The sequence below is a fragment of the Lepus europaeus genome, chromosome 4 (assembly GCF_033115175.1).
Source record: "Lepus europaeus isolate LE1 chromosome 4, mLepTim1.pri, whole genome shotgun sequence".
NCBI lineage: Eukaryota > Metazoa > Chordata > Mammalia > Lagomorpha > Leporidae > Lepus > Lepus europaeus.
Window position 1 is genome coordinate 161,240,700 of NC_084830.1, and position 17,507 is coordinate 161,258,206.

Here is a 17,507-nt window from a genome sequence, read left to right on the forward strand (position 1 = left end):
AGGGGAACTGAGAGAGGCCAGGAGTCCAAGCTGGGGAGTCCGAGATGCGAGCTCGGGGAGCCTGGACAGTTAGAATCTAAGGGACAGCGGGGAGCGGGGAGGTAAGGAGGCCGAGAAAGACCTCCAGAAGTCTCCTTGAGTACTGATCTCCACTGCACGAGGTCAGCTGAAGAAAAGCTGTCAGGAAAAGAACAGGACGAGGTGAGGGTGAGCCCTGCAAGGCCCAGAGCTGGCAGAGCGCTAGGAGTGGCCTGAGTGCCCACAGTCAGCGCTCACGACCTCCACGGCACCTACACTGCTCAGCAGAGAACGAGCACAGTCCCAGAGGAAAGGCCACCGGGCGTCGCCCTCGGAGAGCCCACAGCAAGGCTCCAGGCCACCAGGCGTCACCCTCGGAGAGCCCACAGCAAGGCTCCAGGCCACCAGGCGTTGCCCTTGGAGAGCCCACAGCAAGGCTCCAGGCCACCGGGCATCGCTCTCGGAGAGCCCACAGCAAGGCTCCAGGCCACCAGGCGTTGCCCTTGGAGAGCCCACAGCAAGGCTCCAGGCCACCGGGCATCGCTCTCGGAGAGCCCACAGCAAGGCTCAAGCAGACTGCCACACAGCCTTCGCACTCACCCACAGACACTAACGTGACAAAGTCTGGCACTTGGCAATGTAAAAACTTACATGTCAGGCACTCGGTAAAAAGATGACAAAATGCCCAAATACTTGCAAATGAAATACCACAGTTCTAAATCACCCTGGAGTCAAAAAAGCCTTAAGAATGGAAGGAAAAGAAAATGACAACATAAAACCACCGTGGCATGTTGCTCAAGCAAAAGTTAGTGGGAAATTAACTATGAATACACGTATTAGGAAAGAAGGTTCTTAAAGTGATGAGCGGTGTCAGACTTAAGAAAACTGAAATGGGACCAACGTTGTGCATAGCAGGAAGACACCACCCATGCCGCCAGTATCCTGCAGGGCACCAGCTGGCATCCCGGCTGCTCCACTTCAGTCCAACCCCCTGATGATGACATGCCAAATGCGGCGGACGATGGCCCGGGTGCTTGGGCCCCGTGACCCACATGGGAGACCTGGATGAAGCTCCTGGGTCTTGGTTTTGGCCTGGCTCAGCCCTGACTGTTGCAGTCATCTGGGGAGAGAATCAGCAGATGGAAGATCTCTGTCTCTCCCTCTCTTTTCCTGTGACTCGGACTTTCAAATAAATAAATAAATCTTCAAAAAAATAACAAATAAATAAAATAATATTGAAAGGAAAGGAAATGAAGCCCAAAATAAAAAGGAGAAAACATTAAAGGTCGCTATATGAATCATCAAAATGAAAAAACATAGAAGCAGTAGAGAAAATCAATGCAACCAAAAACTGGTTCTACAACACTAATCAAACCGATCAAACTCACTGACTATTGAAGTAGGAGAGACCTCAGACTCCCACACTGTCAACTTACAGATCTAACAGCTGAGGTCCTAGGAATTTATCAAACTAGGTAGACACCTCGTAAGTGGTAGTAGGAGCGTATCAGCCTGGTGCCCAGCTCCTAAAGGGAAAAGACGCAGATTAATAGTATCAGGAATGAAAGGGGTGATGTCATTACAGACCGCATGGCAATTAAAAGAACAGGAAATACTTTTGAACTTTACACTGAAGAATTTGACGGCCCTTATTAAATGGGCACATGAAACACTCACAGGTCAACCTGACAGACCCTGCCCCCGTTTCTACCAAATATCTTCAGTGTGCAGTAAAAACCAGGCCACACAAGTTCCAGGACCAGGTGGCCTCTCTGGGGAAATTCAACCAAGCATTCAAGGAAGAAACTGCACCTACTTCATACAAATTCCATTCTGAACACTGAAGGAGACGGAGCACCGCTTAACTCATTCTTCAAAGACAGTGGTACTCTGGAGCCAGAATCAGAGGCGTGGCAGGAAAATAAGGACAATTGCAAGTCAGTGTTTCTAACGGCACGGGGTCAAAGTGCTAAACAAAATGTTAGCAAAGCAAATCTAACAGTGTATAAAAAGGCTAACGCACCAAGAACAAGTGCAATTTATCCTAGATTGGCTTACCACTGGAAAATTAAAGCAATTTAATTAACAAACTAAAGAAGAAAACCCATCTGAACATCTCAATGGATGTCAACATATGAGATGTCCTGACAAAACTTGGAATATTAGAAATAGAAGGGAACTTCCCCCATCTAACAAGAGGAACCAATAACAACAAACAGGGGAAATCACTACCAATGGTGAAAGGAATAAGCAAGAAAAAGAAAGAAAATGCTTCTCAACTAGAAAAGGAATAAAACTGTCATCACTTTACACAGTATGATCAGCCATGTAACTTAACAGAAAATTGGTAATGTTCAACAAAAACGCTGCTAAAACTAAGGGAAGAGTTTAGTAAGGCTATAGCACACAAGATAAATACACAAAGATTAGCAGCAAACAAATGAAGTTTTCGAAAATACCATTCACAATAGATTGAAAAAACATGACTATGTAGGGATAAATCTGGCAAGACATGCACAATATGTACAGTGAAAACTGTAAAACATTGCTGAGAGGAAATAAAGACGACCCAAATAAATGGAGAGACGCACATACTATGTGCATGTATTAGAAGATTTAATATTTTAAAATTTTGAATTGTTCTCAAATTATTCTATAGAGAAAACAATCTCAGTCAAAATCCTAACAAGTTTTTTTCATTCTCTCCTAATCTATAGACATTAATTATCTAATTCTAAATACATATGGAAATGTAAAGGACTGCAACATCTTAGATAACTCTGAAACGGAACAAAATCAGTAGATGAACACCACACCACCTGACTTCAAGACTTATTCTAAAGGCACAGAAATCAAAACAATGTGGACTTGGTATAAGGACACACAGAGCAGGGCTAAACACAGACAATTCAAAAATATACCATATATATAATATATATATGGACTACCCTTTTTTAAGATTTATTTATTTATTTGAGGCCGGCGCCGTGGCTTAACAGGCTAATCCTCCACCTTGTGGTGCCAGCACACGGGGTTCTAGTCCCGGTTGCCCCTCTTCCAGGCCAGCTCTCTGCTATGGCCCGGGAAGGCAGTGGAGGATGGCCCAAGTGCTTGGGCCCTGCACCCGCATGGGAGACCAGGAAGAAGCACCTGGCTCCTGGCTTCGGATCAGCGCGATGCGCCGGCCGCAGTGGCCATTGTGGGGGTGAACCAATGGAAAAAGGAAGACCTTTCTCTCTGTCTCTCTCTCTCACTATCCACTCTGCCTGTTAAAAAAAAAAAAAAAAAAGATTTATTTATTTGAAAGTCAGAGTTATACAGAGAGAGGAGAGTCAGAGGAAGAAAAAGGTCTTCCATCTTCTATCCGCTGGTTCACTCCCCAGTTGGCCACAACGGCCGGAGCTGTGCCGATCCGAAGCCAGGAGCTTCTTCTGCGTCTCCAACATAGGTGCAGGGGCCCAAGGACTTGGGCCATCTCCTACTGCTTTCCCAGGCCATAACAGAGAGCTGGATCAGAAGTGGAGCAGCCAGGTCTCGAACCAGCACCCAGGTCTCGAACTAGCACCCATATGGGTTGCCGGCACTTCAGGCCAAGACATTAACCCACTGTGCCACAGCAACGGCTCCATGACTACTGTTTTTCTTTGTTTTGTTTTTTGTTTTTTTTTTACAAAGACAATTCAGTGAAGAAAGAATTTCTCACACTATATACAAAATTTAGCTCAAAATGGATCACAGATGTTCTATAAAGCCTAAAACTACAGAAGGCACGGAAGAAAATTTTTATGGGTTTGGAACAGAATGTTTTCTTAAACACAACACCAAACGCCTGATACATAAAAGGAGTAGCTGTTGGGCAGGTGTTGCCCTGCCAGTCAACATCTCTCAGATACCTGCATCCCGTATCAGTGTGCCCGGGTTTGAGCCCTGCTCTGCTCCCACTCCAGCTACCTGCTAATACACACCCTGGGAGGCAGCTGTGATGCTCCAGTCCCTGAGTCCCTGCCACACATTTGGGATGGCCCATGACGTTCCCAGCTCCTGCTTCAGCCTGGTCCAACCCCAGTTGCTGTGTGCTTCTGGGAAGTGAATCAGTGCATGGAAGCTCTGTCTCTCAAAAAATAAGTAATTTCTTAAAAAGGAAAAATTGATCAATTCAGGTTCATCAGAACTTCTGGTCTCTGAAAGACAGAGTTTAGGGGATGAAGACAAGTAACTAGAAGATATCTATAAATCACGTATCTGAAAAAGAATTCTTCTAAATTCAAAGAAAAAAAAGATAGAAAAGATTCTAACAGGTGCTTTGCTAAGGAGATGTGTGGATGGAAAATAAGTCCAGGAAATGATGGACAAACTTGCTGGTCACAGGACAAACTAAAACTGCAGTGGGGGCCACACACACCTATGGAAATGGCTAGAATGAGAAATTCTAGCAATACCAACTGCAGAGGAGGAGTGGAGCAGTTAGCACACGCCTGTGCTGTTGATGGAAACTCTGAGCGGTCAGATTCCTTGGTGAGCAGTTTGTAATGTCTTAAAACATTAAACATTCTCTTACCATATGACCTAACCTTTCCACTCCTGGACATGAGCTCAACACAAGTAAACTTACACAAAGACCTGAACACGACTACTGCTGGAACTTTGTTTGTGACAGTCCCATGCTGGAAACCATCCCAACGACCTGGAAATCCACTGCACGCACAAACCGTGGAAGATGCGTGCAAGGCAGTGACCGCAGGCACCAGAAAGAGCTGATACACGCCAGAGGCTACATCTCAAAGCGGCCCTACCAAGTGAGAGAAGACAGGACAGAGGACAGACTACGGGTCCCTTCAGATGAAACACCAGAACATGCCAAACAACCTACAGGTACAGAGGGGAGATCCACAGTCCCCCGGGGGTGAGGGAGGCAGGTGGGCAGGAAGGGGCCATCAGGAAGGGCAGACACTGGGAGCACTGGGGACACTGGGGAGCCTCACTGGAGATGCCCTCACCACCACCCGGGTGTGCACACGCGGAAGCTCACCAGGCCGTGCCCTCTACGGGAACGATGCAACAACAACACACTTAACAGCTACAGAAATACGAGAAGGCAGAGAAACCTGCCACAAACGCCTGCTCCTCAAAAATGCCAGACATTGAAATCAGCAAAGACAGGACAACTGCACGTCTGAGGAGAAAGAACAAGACGACAGAGAGGATGGAAGAGGAAGAAATGACAACGCAGAAACCCATGAAAAAATTCAGTATCTTTTCAGAAGATTTACTCATTTACTTGAAAGGCAGAGATACAGAGACAGAGACAGAGAGGCAGGGAGAGACAGATACAGATACAGATACAGAGACAGAGAGGCAGGGAGAGACAGATACAGATACAGATACAGAGAGGCAGGGAGAGACAGATACAGATACAGATACAGATACAGAGAGGCAGGGAGAGACAGATACAGATACAGATACAGAGAGGCAGGGAGAGACAGAGACAGATACAGATACAGAGAGGCAGGGAGAGACAGAGACAGATACAGATACAGAGAGGCAGGGAGAGACAGAGACAGATACAGATACAGAGAGGCAGGGAGAGACAGAGACAGATACAGATACAGAGAGGCAGGGAGAGACAGAGACAGAGACAGATACAGAGAGGCAGGGAGAGACAGAGACAGAGACAGATACAGAGAGGCAGGGAGAGACAGAGACAGATACAGATACAGAGAGGCAGGGAGAGACAGAGACAGATACAGATACAGAGAGGCAGGGAGAGACAGAGACAGATACAGATACAGAGAGGCAGGGAGAGACAGAGACAGATACAGATACAGAGAGGCAGGGAGAGACAGAGACAGATACAGATACAGAGAGGCAGGGAGAGACAGAGACAGATACAGATACAGAGAGGCAGGGAGAGACAGAGACAGATACAGATACAGAGAGGCAGGGAGAGACAGAGACAGATACAGATACAGAGAGGCAGGGAGAGACAGAGACAGATACAGATACAGAGAGGCAGGGAGAGACAGAGACAGATACAGATACAGAGAGGCAGGGAGAGACAGAGACAGATACAGATACAGAGAGGCAGGGAGAGACAGAGACAGATACAGATACAGAGAGGCAGGGAGAGACAGAGACAGATACAGATACAGAGAGGCAGGGAGAGACAGATACAGATACAGAGACAGAGAGGCAGGGAGAGACAGAGACAGAGACAGAGACAGAGACAGAGAGGCAGGGAGAGACAGATAAAGAGAGGTCTTTCATCTGCTGGTTCACTCCCCATATGGCTGGAACTGGACCAGTCTGAAGCCAGGTGCTTCCTCCAGGTCTCCCACGTGGGTACTTGGGCCTTCCTTCACCGCCTTCCCAGGCACATTATCAGGGGGCCAGAATGGAAACAGAGCAGCTGGGACTCGAACTGGCACTCACAGGGGACGCCGTCACCACAGGTGGTGGCTTTACCTGATGCACCACAGTGCCGGCCCCAGAATTCAGTATCTTAAATGACAACTTCACTCGATAGCACTAAAAGCAGAATGGACAGTACAAAGAAAAAGGAAATCAATAAAACTGAAAACAAAGTGACACAGGCTACCCAAAACCAAATACACAGAGAAGAAGTCATTAAAAACCACGAAAAGGACCTGAGGAACCTCCGAGGGCGTGTCAGGCGGCCTAACACTGACTGAAGCCCTAGAATGAGAGGGAAAAGGGAGGAGGAGCAAAGGACATCTGGAAGTTCTGCGAACTTGTTAGACCCTGAAAGCCCATAGACACACGAAGTCCACTGATAACCCACTGAAGCAAATCCTAGTAAAACTGCCGAAAACAAGCAACAAAGTAAACTTCAGAGTCACATCAGACACGGAGGGACAAAAATCAAGTCAGATCTCTCCGGACAGCAAGCAAACTGGAGGACCATGAAACGACATCGCTGAGAGGCTGGGATTAAAAGCAATAAAAATCAACTTGCTGGCCAGCGCCACGGCTCACTTGGCTAATCCTCCACCTGCGGCGCCGGCTCACCAGGTTCTAGTCCCAGTTGGGGCGCTGGATTCTGTCCCGGTTGCTCCTCTTCCAGTCCAGCTCTGTGCCATGGCCCAGGAAGGCAGTGGAGGATGGCCCAGGTGCTTGGGTCCTGCACCTACATGGGAGGCCAGGCGGAGGCACCCGGCTCCTGGTTTCAGATCAGCGCAGCGCACCGGCTGTAGCAGCCATTTGTGGGGTGAACCAACGGAAAAGGAAGACCCTTCTCTCTCACTAACTCTGCCTGTCCAAAAAAAAAAAAAAAAAAATCAACTTGCTGACTGGAGTTCTTTTTTTTGACAGGCAGAGTGGATAGTGAGAGAGAGGGACAGAGAGAAAAGTCTTCCTTTTGCCGTTGGTTCACCCTCCAATGGCCGTTGCAGCCGGCACATTGTGCTGATCCAAAGCCAGGAGCCAGGTACTTCTCCTGGTCTCCCATGTGGGTGCAGGGCCCAAGCACTTGGGCCATCCTCCACTGCCTTCCCGGGCCATAGCAGAGAGCTGGCCTGGAAGAGGGGCAACCAGGATAGAATCCAGCGCCCCAACTGGGACTAGAACCCGGTGTGCTGGCGCCGCAAGGCAGAGGATTAGCCTGTTAAGCCACGGCGCCGGCCCTGACTGGAGTTCTAAATCCGGGGAGAGGGAGAAAATTCTTCAAAACCAAAGGGAAAACCCAAAGTTTCTCAAAGGCTGAGAGTGCCCCACCAGCCTTGAGCTGGATGACGTTCCGCGCATGGGGACAGCACGTGGCCTGGCCACTGAGAGGCTGGTGAAGATGCCCACGTCCCTCACTCTGCCTCCTGACTCCAGCTTCCTGATAACATAGACCCTGGGAGGCAGCAGGGAGGCTCAAGGGATTAGGTTCAGGTACCCATGTGGGAGACTGGGGTCAAATTCCAGCTCCCAGCTCCAGCCTGCCCCAGCCCCGGCCACTGCAGTCATTTGGGAAATGGGAACTATCCCTGTCTCTCAAATAAATCATTTTTTTAAACACTGACGTTCTTGGGGCCAGCACTGTGCTATCATGGGTAAAGCAGCTGCCTGCAGTGCCCTCATCCCACATGGGCACGGGTTCGAGTCCCGGCAGCTCCCAGCCTACAGAAGAAGCTCCTGACTCCAGACTGGTGTACCTCTGGCCGTTGTGGCCATTTGGGGAATGAACCAGTGAATGGAAGACCTTTCTCTCTGTCTCTCCCTCTCTCTGTAACTCTGTCTCTCAAATAAATCCTTAAAAAAAAAAGAGAGAGATTTAAGCCCAACCAAATCAGTAACCACATGAAACATGCCAGTTAAGATGCTTGCAGGGGCTGGCACTGTAGCACAGCAAGTGAAGCCGCCGCCTGCAGTGTCAGCATCCCATATGGGCACTGGTTCAAGTCCTGGCTGCTCCACTTATGATCCAGTTCTCTGCTGTGGCCTGGGAAAGCAGTAGAAGATGGCCCAGGTCCTTGGGCCTCTGTACCCATGTGGGAGACCTAGAAGAAGCTCCTGGCTCCTGGCTTCGGATTGGTGCAGCTCCGGCTGTTGCAGCCAATTGGGGAGTGAGCCAGCAAATTCAAGACCTCTCTCTCTCTCTGCCTCTCCTTCTGTGTAACTGACTTCCAAATAAAAAAATAAATCTTTTTTTTTTCTAAAGATGCTTGCAATCAGGCCAGCATTACGGTACAGCACCTTAAACCATCGCATTTAACAGTGGCATGTGAAGGAGGGCCAGATCAAGCCCTAGCTGGTCCACTTCCGGAGCAGCTTCCTGCTAATACTCTTGGGAAGGCAGAACACAGTACAAATCCCCTGCCACCCACATGGGCGACCTAGAGAGAATTACTGCCTATAGCTTCAGCTTGCCCAGACCTGGTTGTTGTGATCATTTCGGGAACAAACCAGAGGATGGAAGATGGTGTGTGTGTGTGTGTGTGTGTGTCTTCCCCGCTCCCTCTGACTCTGCCTTTCAAAATACATCTTAATAACAACAAAGACACCCCCCATGCTCAGTGTCTGGTTCAATATCCTGTCCTTGACTCTAGCTTCCTGCTGTGCACACCCTGGGAGGCAGCCATGATGGCTCAAGAATTTGGGCTCCTGCCACCCACATGAGACCTGGACTGAGATTCAGGAAAATGGGGAGTGATTTAGTGGACGCACTTGCTCTTTGCAAATAATTAGTTTAAAAACATGGTCTGAATATCCCCTATAGAAAGATACAGATTATTAGACAGTACAATGACAAAGATCCAACACTATTTTTTAAGTTTTTTTTTTAAGTTTTTTTATTTATTTGAGAGTTACAGACAGTGAGAGGGAAAGACAGAGAGAAAGGTCTTCCTTCTGTTGGTTCACCCCCCAGATGGCCGTGACGGCTGAAGCTGCGCTGATCAGAGTTCCTGCCAGGTCTTCCACACAGGTGCAGGGGCCCAAGCACTTGGGCCATCTTCCTCTACTCTCCCAGGCCACAGCAGAGAGCTGGATTGGAAGAGGGGCAACCGGGACTAGAACTGGCGCCCATACGGACACCGGTGCTGTAGGAGGGTTGACATACTCACTGCACCATGGAGCTGGCCCTAAAGATTTTATTTATTCATTTGAGAGGTAGAGTTAGAGACAGTGAGAGGAAGAGACAGAGAGAGACATCTTCCATCTGCTGGTTCACCCCCCAAATGGCTGCAATAGCCAGAGCTGAGCCAATCTAAAGCCAGGAGCCAGGAGCTTCTTCTGGGTCTCCCAGGCAGGTACAGGGCCCAAGGACTTGGGCCATCTTCCACTGCTTTCCCAGGCCATAGCAGAGAGCTGGATTGGAAGAAGAGCAGCCGGAACTAGAATTGACACCCAGGTGGGATGCCTGTGTCGCAGGCAGAGGATTAACATACTGCGCCATGGGGCCGGCACCATGGCTCACTTGGTTAATCCTCCACCTGTGGTGCCGGCATCCTATATGGGCACCGGGTTCTAGTCCCAGTTGCTCCTCTTCCAGTCCAGCTCTCTGCTGTGGCCAGGGAGTGCAGTGGAGGATGGCCCAAGTCCTTGGGCCCTGCACCTGCATGGGAGACCAGGAGGAAGCACCTGGCTCCTGGCTTCGGATCCGCGTAGCTCTGGCCGTAGCAGCCATTTTGGGGGGTGAACCAATGGAAAAAGGAAGACCTTTCTCTCTGTCTAACTCTATATGCCAAAAACAACAACAACAACATACTGTGCCACAGTGATGGCCCCAATAAATTCATGTTTAATATCAAGACTCAAAGACTAACAGTGAAAGGCCAGAAAAAGATTTATCATGTCAGCACTGAACACCTGAGAGCTGGAGTAGACGAAGGGGTGCAGCCAGCTGGGAACAGACGGAGCTCTAAAGGGCATTTTTCTCAGAAGTGCTGGGGGCCACTGAGCAAAGACAGGCATCTCTTTTCTTACTTGATTTCAAAGGCAGAGCGACAGAGTGAGATGGTCAGGGACAGACCAAAGGAGATCTTCCACCTGCTGGTTCACTCCCAAATGCCCCCAGCAGACAGGGCTGGGTCAGGCCAAAGCCAGAGCTCCATCTGGGTCTCCCATGTGGGTGACAGACAAGCACTTGGGCTGTCATCGGCTGTCCCCCGGGGCACACAGCAGGAAGCTGAACTGGCAGCAGAGGTGGAACCCGACCCGGGCATACCAGTCCGCCACGTGGGCCTGCCCAGCCCTGTGAACTCCCGCCCCATAGAGCCCAGCAGTGTCCAAGCACAGTCACTTATACCGGGGGAGACAGTTATCTCATCTGAGGGAACAGAAGGAGTCAGCACAATCGCCTGCAGGCGCTCACGTGTAACACACCTCTCCACTCCGGAACCTGCATCCTCACTGCCGATGCAGGGGGAATGCAAGCTTGCCAGTGAGAGACTGCTCACTGCTGCCACGTTCGAAACAGTCTGGTTCAGGTCAACTCAAGGATCGAACCCCACCCAGGGCCTTTCACATCCCTGGCACACGAGAACTAAGAATCGTTCTGGGCCAGCGCTATGGCCTAGTGGGCTAGGCCTCCGCCTGCAGCACCAGCATCTCTTATGGGCACCGATTCCTGTCCCAGCTGCTCCTCTGCTGATCCAGCTCTCTGCTACAGCCTGGGAAAGCGGTGGAAGATGACCCAAGTGGTTAGCCCCCTCCAGCAGTGTGGGAGACCTGGAAGAAATCCTGGCTCCTGGCTTCGGATTGGCCTCATCTGAGGAAGCTCGGGCTATTCTGGCTGTTTGGGGCGTGAATCAGCAGAGAGAAGATCTCTCTGTCTCTCCCTCTCTGTAACTCATTACCTCTCAAATACATAGATCTTTAAAAAAAAAAAATCTTCCATGTCTGGGTGCCACAGAGGGAAGACAAACAAGGGAGCCCTTAAAAGATGACTTTCTGGGGGTCAGCGCTGCAGCTCAGTTTAGGTTAATCCTCCACCTGCGGAGCCAGCATCCCATATGGGTTCTGGTTCTACTCCCGGCTGCTCCTCTTCCAATCCAGCTCTCTGCTATGGCGTGGGAAAGCAGCAGCAGATGGCCCAAGTCCTTGGGCTCCTGCTCCCATATGGGAGACCCAGAAGCAGCTCCCGGTTCTTGGCTTTGGATCAGCGCAGCTCCGGCTGTTGAGGCCATTTGGGGAGTGAACCAACAGATGGAAGACCTTTCTGTCTCTTCCTCTCACTGTCTGTAGCTCTACCTCTCAAATAAATAAAATCTTTAAAATAAATTTAAAGACGACGACTTTCTGGGCCTGCAGATTGGAGTGAGTGCATTTTCTGGGCTGGTGGGACTCACGAGTCATTCCATCACAGCTGTCGAAGGTTCGTGGCCCCTCACTGGGCTCAGGCCTGCAGAGCCAGCGCTCTGGGTCTAGCTGTAGCCCTCTTGAGCTACATCTTGATCTCGGGTGAACACTTTCCATAGCATCCACTGCAACCCGGTCACTCTGACTGTGGGCATGGTGGCTCCTCCACAGCCCACTGGAGAGACTCTCGATCCTCCTGGGCCTCAGTGGACCACAGAGGCCACATGAGGTACCGGGGGCCCACTGGCCTAGGCACGTGTATTCCAATGGGCAGGGGCAGTGGTTGCAGAGGATGGGGCTCTGGTGGGGCTGCTCTGCCTAAGGCCCTGAGGAGCAAGCAGAGTCCCCGAGCACTGCGAGGGAACTCCTGCTCCCTCGCTACTGCGGGCAGCTCCGAGGAGGGGCTGCTCAGCCTCTCTAGATCTTCCTTCCTGGGACTTTGACCTCATGTCCTGGCTCCGGCCTCCTTCCCCTCCCAGTCACACTTTCCCATTCTCCAGATGGCTTTTCCCGGGAACACGTCCTAAGACATGACTTTGGTAGGAAAATGTCTGAGAGTTATGTGTCGTCTGAGGAGGAGGTGGGAGGCGGAAACGCCTGCTCTGTGCTCTCCACCACACCTCCTCCCTGCACTGCCGGGGGGTCTGCTTGCAGCTGCCCGGAACAAAGAAGGTGGAGGCACGAAGGCTGACTCAGTACCAAAACTCATTCACTGGAATACCTCGTAGCAACAGGCTAGAGAAGAAAACGGGGCCAGCGCTGCGACACAGCGCATTAAGCTGCCACTGGCCATGCTGGCACATATCAGAGAGCCAGTTCAAGTCCCGCCTACTCCACTTCTGACCTAGCTTCCTGCTGATGTGCTTGGGATGGCAGCCAGCGATGGCTGAAGTACGTGGGCCCCTGCCGGATGGAGTTCCGGAATCCTGGGTTCACTGCAGCCAGCTGGGAATGACCCACTGGATACAACATGTCTTTCTCCCTCAGTCACTCTGCCGGCAGGACATCCTAACTTGTTAAAGGATATAAATAAAATCCTACACCTAATTCTCACACCATGCTAACTGATGAAAGGTTAGAAACGTTCTCCCTGAGAGCAAGAGAAAGAAGCACGGACACTTCAGGTTCAGTCTCTCTCCCCTCAAGCCAACCTCTAAAGTCTATACAGCACAGGATTCCATGGACGGGACATTGTCTAAACTGTCAGAGGGGAGAGATGGAGGCCTGGGGTAGGGCAGGGGGGCTGTGAGTGAGCACCGGAAGCAGGAAGCCAGTCTTGAGGTGATGGGGGGGGGGGTTACTGATGATACTTACCCACGTGACAAGTGCACAGAACCAGTGGCGGCTTTCTGTGTTTAACACTGCACTGTTGTTTACATCTGATAAAACCATCTGGGGAAACTGGATAGAGGGCACACAGGACGCCTCCCGTGCAAGGACTACAATTAATCAAAAGCTGGAATAAAGGTGCTGGCTGTGAGCATTACAATTAACTGAGGCAATTTGTAAAGTTCTAAACCTTATTTTAATTAAGCTCACTGATGTAGAACTTTTTTGTTCTTTCTAAATGTTTAAGTGTGGAGAATTCATGTAACCTAAGGTTTGTCCCATCCACATTTTAAGTGTGTGATTCAGCAGTGTTAAGATAACTCACCAGATAGTGCAACCAAACTCCAGAACTCTTCTCATCTCGCCAAACTACAGCTCCACGCCCACGATACTGGAGCAGCTCCCACACCCCACACCCTGCTCTTCCCACCCGGGAATCCTCTCCGATTCCTCTCCAGCAGGAACTTGGGCGGTTCTAAGTGCAGACACAAGCAGGCTATTCCTGAGAATGACATGGGACACACGGCAGCAGCTGCCACCATCCAGCCTGTGTGCCCCACTGCGAACCCCTGGGAAGGTACACTGGCCAAAGGGCAGTCTGTCCACCCCGCGAATAGGCAACAGACTCTGGACCGCTAGAGACTGGCTCAACCCACATACCAAGGTCCAAACTCGGGCCTCTGGGGCTGCCCCTGGGACCAAGGCCAACACATGCCCACAGGGGTCTGTCCTTGTGGTTTCCCAAGCAGGGACCTCCAGGGACACCTTCCTGTCCTTGGCCCTTCGAAAGGCCGCACACCTGGAATTCGGCGTGCCTTGAGACTTTCCCTCTAAAAATGTCTGCTGGGCACTGCTGGAGTCGCTGCCGCAACAGAACGCAGGGGAACTTCCAGTTCCTGTGGGCTGCCCCTGTGCCGAGGTGGGAGGAGAGGCGCACACCTGGGGCTCGCCCACAGAGCAAGAACTCTGAGCTATTGCACACAGTGGTTTCAGAAAGCCCCCCAGGCTTAGCCCCGTAACACAGCATCCTAATGAAAAAAACCCCAGATCACTTTGCGAGCAGAGATGCATCTGTGAAAGAGGAAAACCAGGCCTGCTGTCTCTGAAAACAAAAAGTTACAGCTCTCCCACCAGGGCAGCTCATCAACTTACCCTAAAACCCTCGAGAATTCAAAAAGTGAGCAGGAGATGGCTGAGGGGACAACTTAGTGGGTTTCCTTCCCTCAGCGAACATCGGAGAGCACTTTCTCTAATACCAAAGGGTGATGTGCGTGCTTGTAGGGACAGCAGAGGCTGTACCCCGGGCATGAGAGAGATCACCAGTCACCTTACCCCTGAGGAGCCTTGGCCGGGGGCGGTTGCGGAGCCTGCGAAGGGGCCTCATCCCAAAGGGGAGTAAAAGGCAGGCGTGCGCACCCCGGGGGCTGCCCTCAGTGTCCTCTTAGGTCCGCAGAGGAATGCCGCCCGTGTCCACGCTCTGGCCGGCAGTGGGTAGGCACACAGGAGATGCGGGCCCCAGGCGCCAGGCGGGCGATGGATGAAAGCAAACCCCAGAGTTTTGGAGCTGCTTAGTAGAAATCCAAGGTACGGGAACGAAGCGCCCCAGTGTCGGTGTGCGGCTTGCCAGAGCAGCGCTTCCAGAGAGCCAGGAAGGACGGATTAGCCCTGCGCCGCTCCACCCTTCCCGCCCAAGGAGCGCCTGAAGATCTGGACCCGGTCGGGTGCGGCCTGACAGCCTGACCGCTCCCAGGTGTCAGAGCTGCGGCCAGCGACCACCCTGGAGTAGCAAGGGCTCTGTCCCCGGGGGAGGGGACGCCGGCCCAGCGCAGCTGCTAGAGGTTCTTCCTGAGGAACACCCCAAGTTCTGCAGCAGCAGCGACCTCAGAAGGGGCGGCGACAGAGAACACGGGAGGGGCGGGGAGCCACACTGCCCTGAGAAGCACCTGACCCCCGCGCCCTCGCGCCCTCCCGCCCGGCAGGGTCCAGGGAAGATGGGAGGCGCGCGCCCGCGTGGGGAGCTCTTACCTGCGCTCGCCCTGGTCTGCGTAGACGTTTAGGAACAGCCCCTGCCTGATGTCCGCGAACACCGGGCCGGAGAAGCTGAGCTGCAGCTCATAGCGGGCCCCCGGCTGCAGGGCCTCGCCCAGCTCCAGCACCATGTACTGCGTGTCCAGCGCGAACCACACGTTGTCCACCGGCACGCGGCCCGCGGCCCCGGCCCTGGTGCCCGGGGGCAGGGGGCCCCGCACCTCGGCGCGTTCGCAGTCTAGGAAGAGGCTGTGCAGCAGCAGCCGCGTGGTGGCCGCCGTGCAGCGCACCGTGATATTCACGCGGCCGCTGAAGCGCACCTCGGGCGCCGCGAGCGCGTCCGGCCGCAGCCGGGGCCACAGCTCCAGGTCGTAGTGCAGCGGCACAAGCCAGGGCGGCAGGCGCAGCTGGTCCCAGGGTCCCGGGGGTCGCCAGTCGCTCGAGGAGGTCGTCGCCGCCCGCTCCGGTGCAGAGCCGGATTTTGGAGTGGGCTGGGTCTCCTCTTGCCCGAAGGGAGGGGAGGACGCAGAGTCGGGGACGCCGGGGACCCTGGGTTCCGATGGCGGGGCGCGCACGGAGTGTCCGTACAGGGCTGCCAGCACGGCCAGCGCCAGCAGGAGCGCGGCGACCACCCCGGCGAGCAGCAGGGCCACCGCGCGGCTCAAGTAGAAGCCGGAGCTGGAAGGGGACCCCATGGCGCGCGCCTCGCCGGAGCGGGATGAAGTCTGGAGACGGCGGCAGCAGCTGGAATCCCGGCCCGGCGCTCAGGACTGGGACCCGCGCCCCTCCTCTCTCGTTCTGTCTCTCCGCCTGCTCCGGGAGCGGAGGAGAACTGTGGCTTACCCCTCGGAGCTAATCAAATCCAGGCCCCTGCTTCCCCACCCCCACCCGCCACAGCCCTCGAGGAGGCGGGACCCGGCGCACTGAGGCGCGCACCCCTGGGGAATGCGGGGTGGGCCAGCACCGAGGAGCTAGCGGCCAAGCCAGGCTCGCTCCTGGACACCTGCGGCGGGGTTACCTGGCTCGAGGAGATTCCCCGGGGTGTGCCGCTTGTTTTAAGGAATCGGCACCGAGCACCCTGGCCTCCTTGACGCTGCGGAGGGCGTCCAGCGCCGCACCTGCTAGGCCCGCACCCAGGCTCGGTGTGTTGGGGCGCGGGGTGGGGTCTCCGGGCCCGCACATTGGGACCGCGCTGTGAAAGAGGCCATGAGGCGGCCGCTCCATCAGGATGACTTTCTGAAGCCAAATCCATGGCCCTAAAGTCGCCGCTGCAATGAGCCCGACGCACGCGGCCCGGGCAGCCAGTGAAGGATGGAAATCGGGTCAGGAGTCCGGGGCGCCTCGGCAACTTGGGAGCCGGGCCGGCCGGGGAAGAGGCAGAAGAACGCCAGGGAGCGCGGTGCCCGCGGGTCCCGGAGAGGCCAGGCCGGGGCTCGACCTGAAGCTTCCGCGTAGCCCAGCGAGTGTCCGGAGGCGCGCCTCCGCCCTGGAGAGGGCGCGTCCTGTTCCCAAACCCGGCGCGTTTCCAGCAAAAGAAACAGAGCCGAAAGGAAACTCCGAGGCCAACCCGCTTCCCAGGCGGCAGCCTCTGGAGCCATAGGCTCCGGGTTCTCTCCAGAGCAACCCGGTTTTAGAGCCAACAGCTCGGCCTGCGAGGACGCCTCACACCTGGGCGCGCACGCCGTGGGCCAGGTGGCGCTCCTGGGAAGCTCGCGGCTCCTGGCCGCGAGTCCGGGGGGCGAGAGCTGATTGGACATCCACCTCTCGCAGGTGCGGGTGCTGGCAGCCTCCAGGCTCCGGGCTGGATCTGCTCCGCTGCCAGGGTGACAACCTGCTCCCTGCGCAGAGGGGCATCCGCAGAGGAGGGGCTCATCAACGAACCCTGGCGTTCCCACCCCCTGCTCAGGTGCTTGAAGATTTGGGACGAGGTCAGATCCCGAGGGAGGGGCACAGGTGGACATGAGTGTTTAATTCTATTTCCCTAGAGTCATTACACAGAGGCTGGCTCCCACACAGATTGACTGTCATCAAAGCACGCCAAAGGATCCAGCAAGCATCTTATCAAGAATGAAACACTTCTGACCGTCATGAATGTCACTCAGGTATTGCGAAACAGCAGATTGGCTGAGTCAGAGTTACGATAACAATTGTAAAAGAACTGGGAAGGTAGTATGTGAAACAGCTGACATCTCGGGAAAAAACCTCAGATGCCAGGAAAACATTCTACAAAGGAAGTACGAGCTGTTAAAATCTAACATCACGGCTAACGCGGTGTTTCTCAGCAGGGCTTGATTCTGGTGTCCCTCCCGATTTGGCAGTATCTTCTCACA

The 17,507-nt window shown here is 53.3% G+C and overlaps 1 protein-coding gene across 1 annotated transcript in view; it reads right to left on the reverse strand.

Annotated features, from left to right (window-relative positions):
* LVRN (laeverin) overlaps positions 1–15,872 on the reverse strand; it is a 73,765-nt gene extending 57,893 nt beyond the window's left edge. Inside the window, exon 1 of the mRNA XM_062189821.1 lies at positions 15,175–15,872. Within this exon, the coding sequence (XP_062045805.1) occupies positions 15,175–15,872 (698 nt within the window). The remainder of the gene's footprint in view (positions 1–15,174) is intronic.
* Between the last annotated feature and the right edge of the window lie 1,635 nt (positions 15,873–17,507).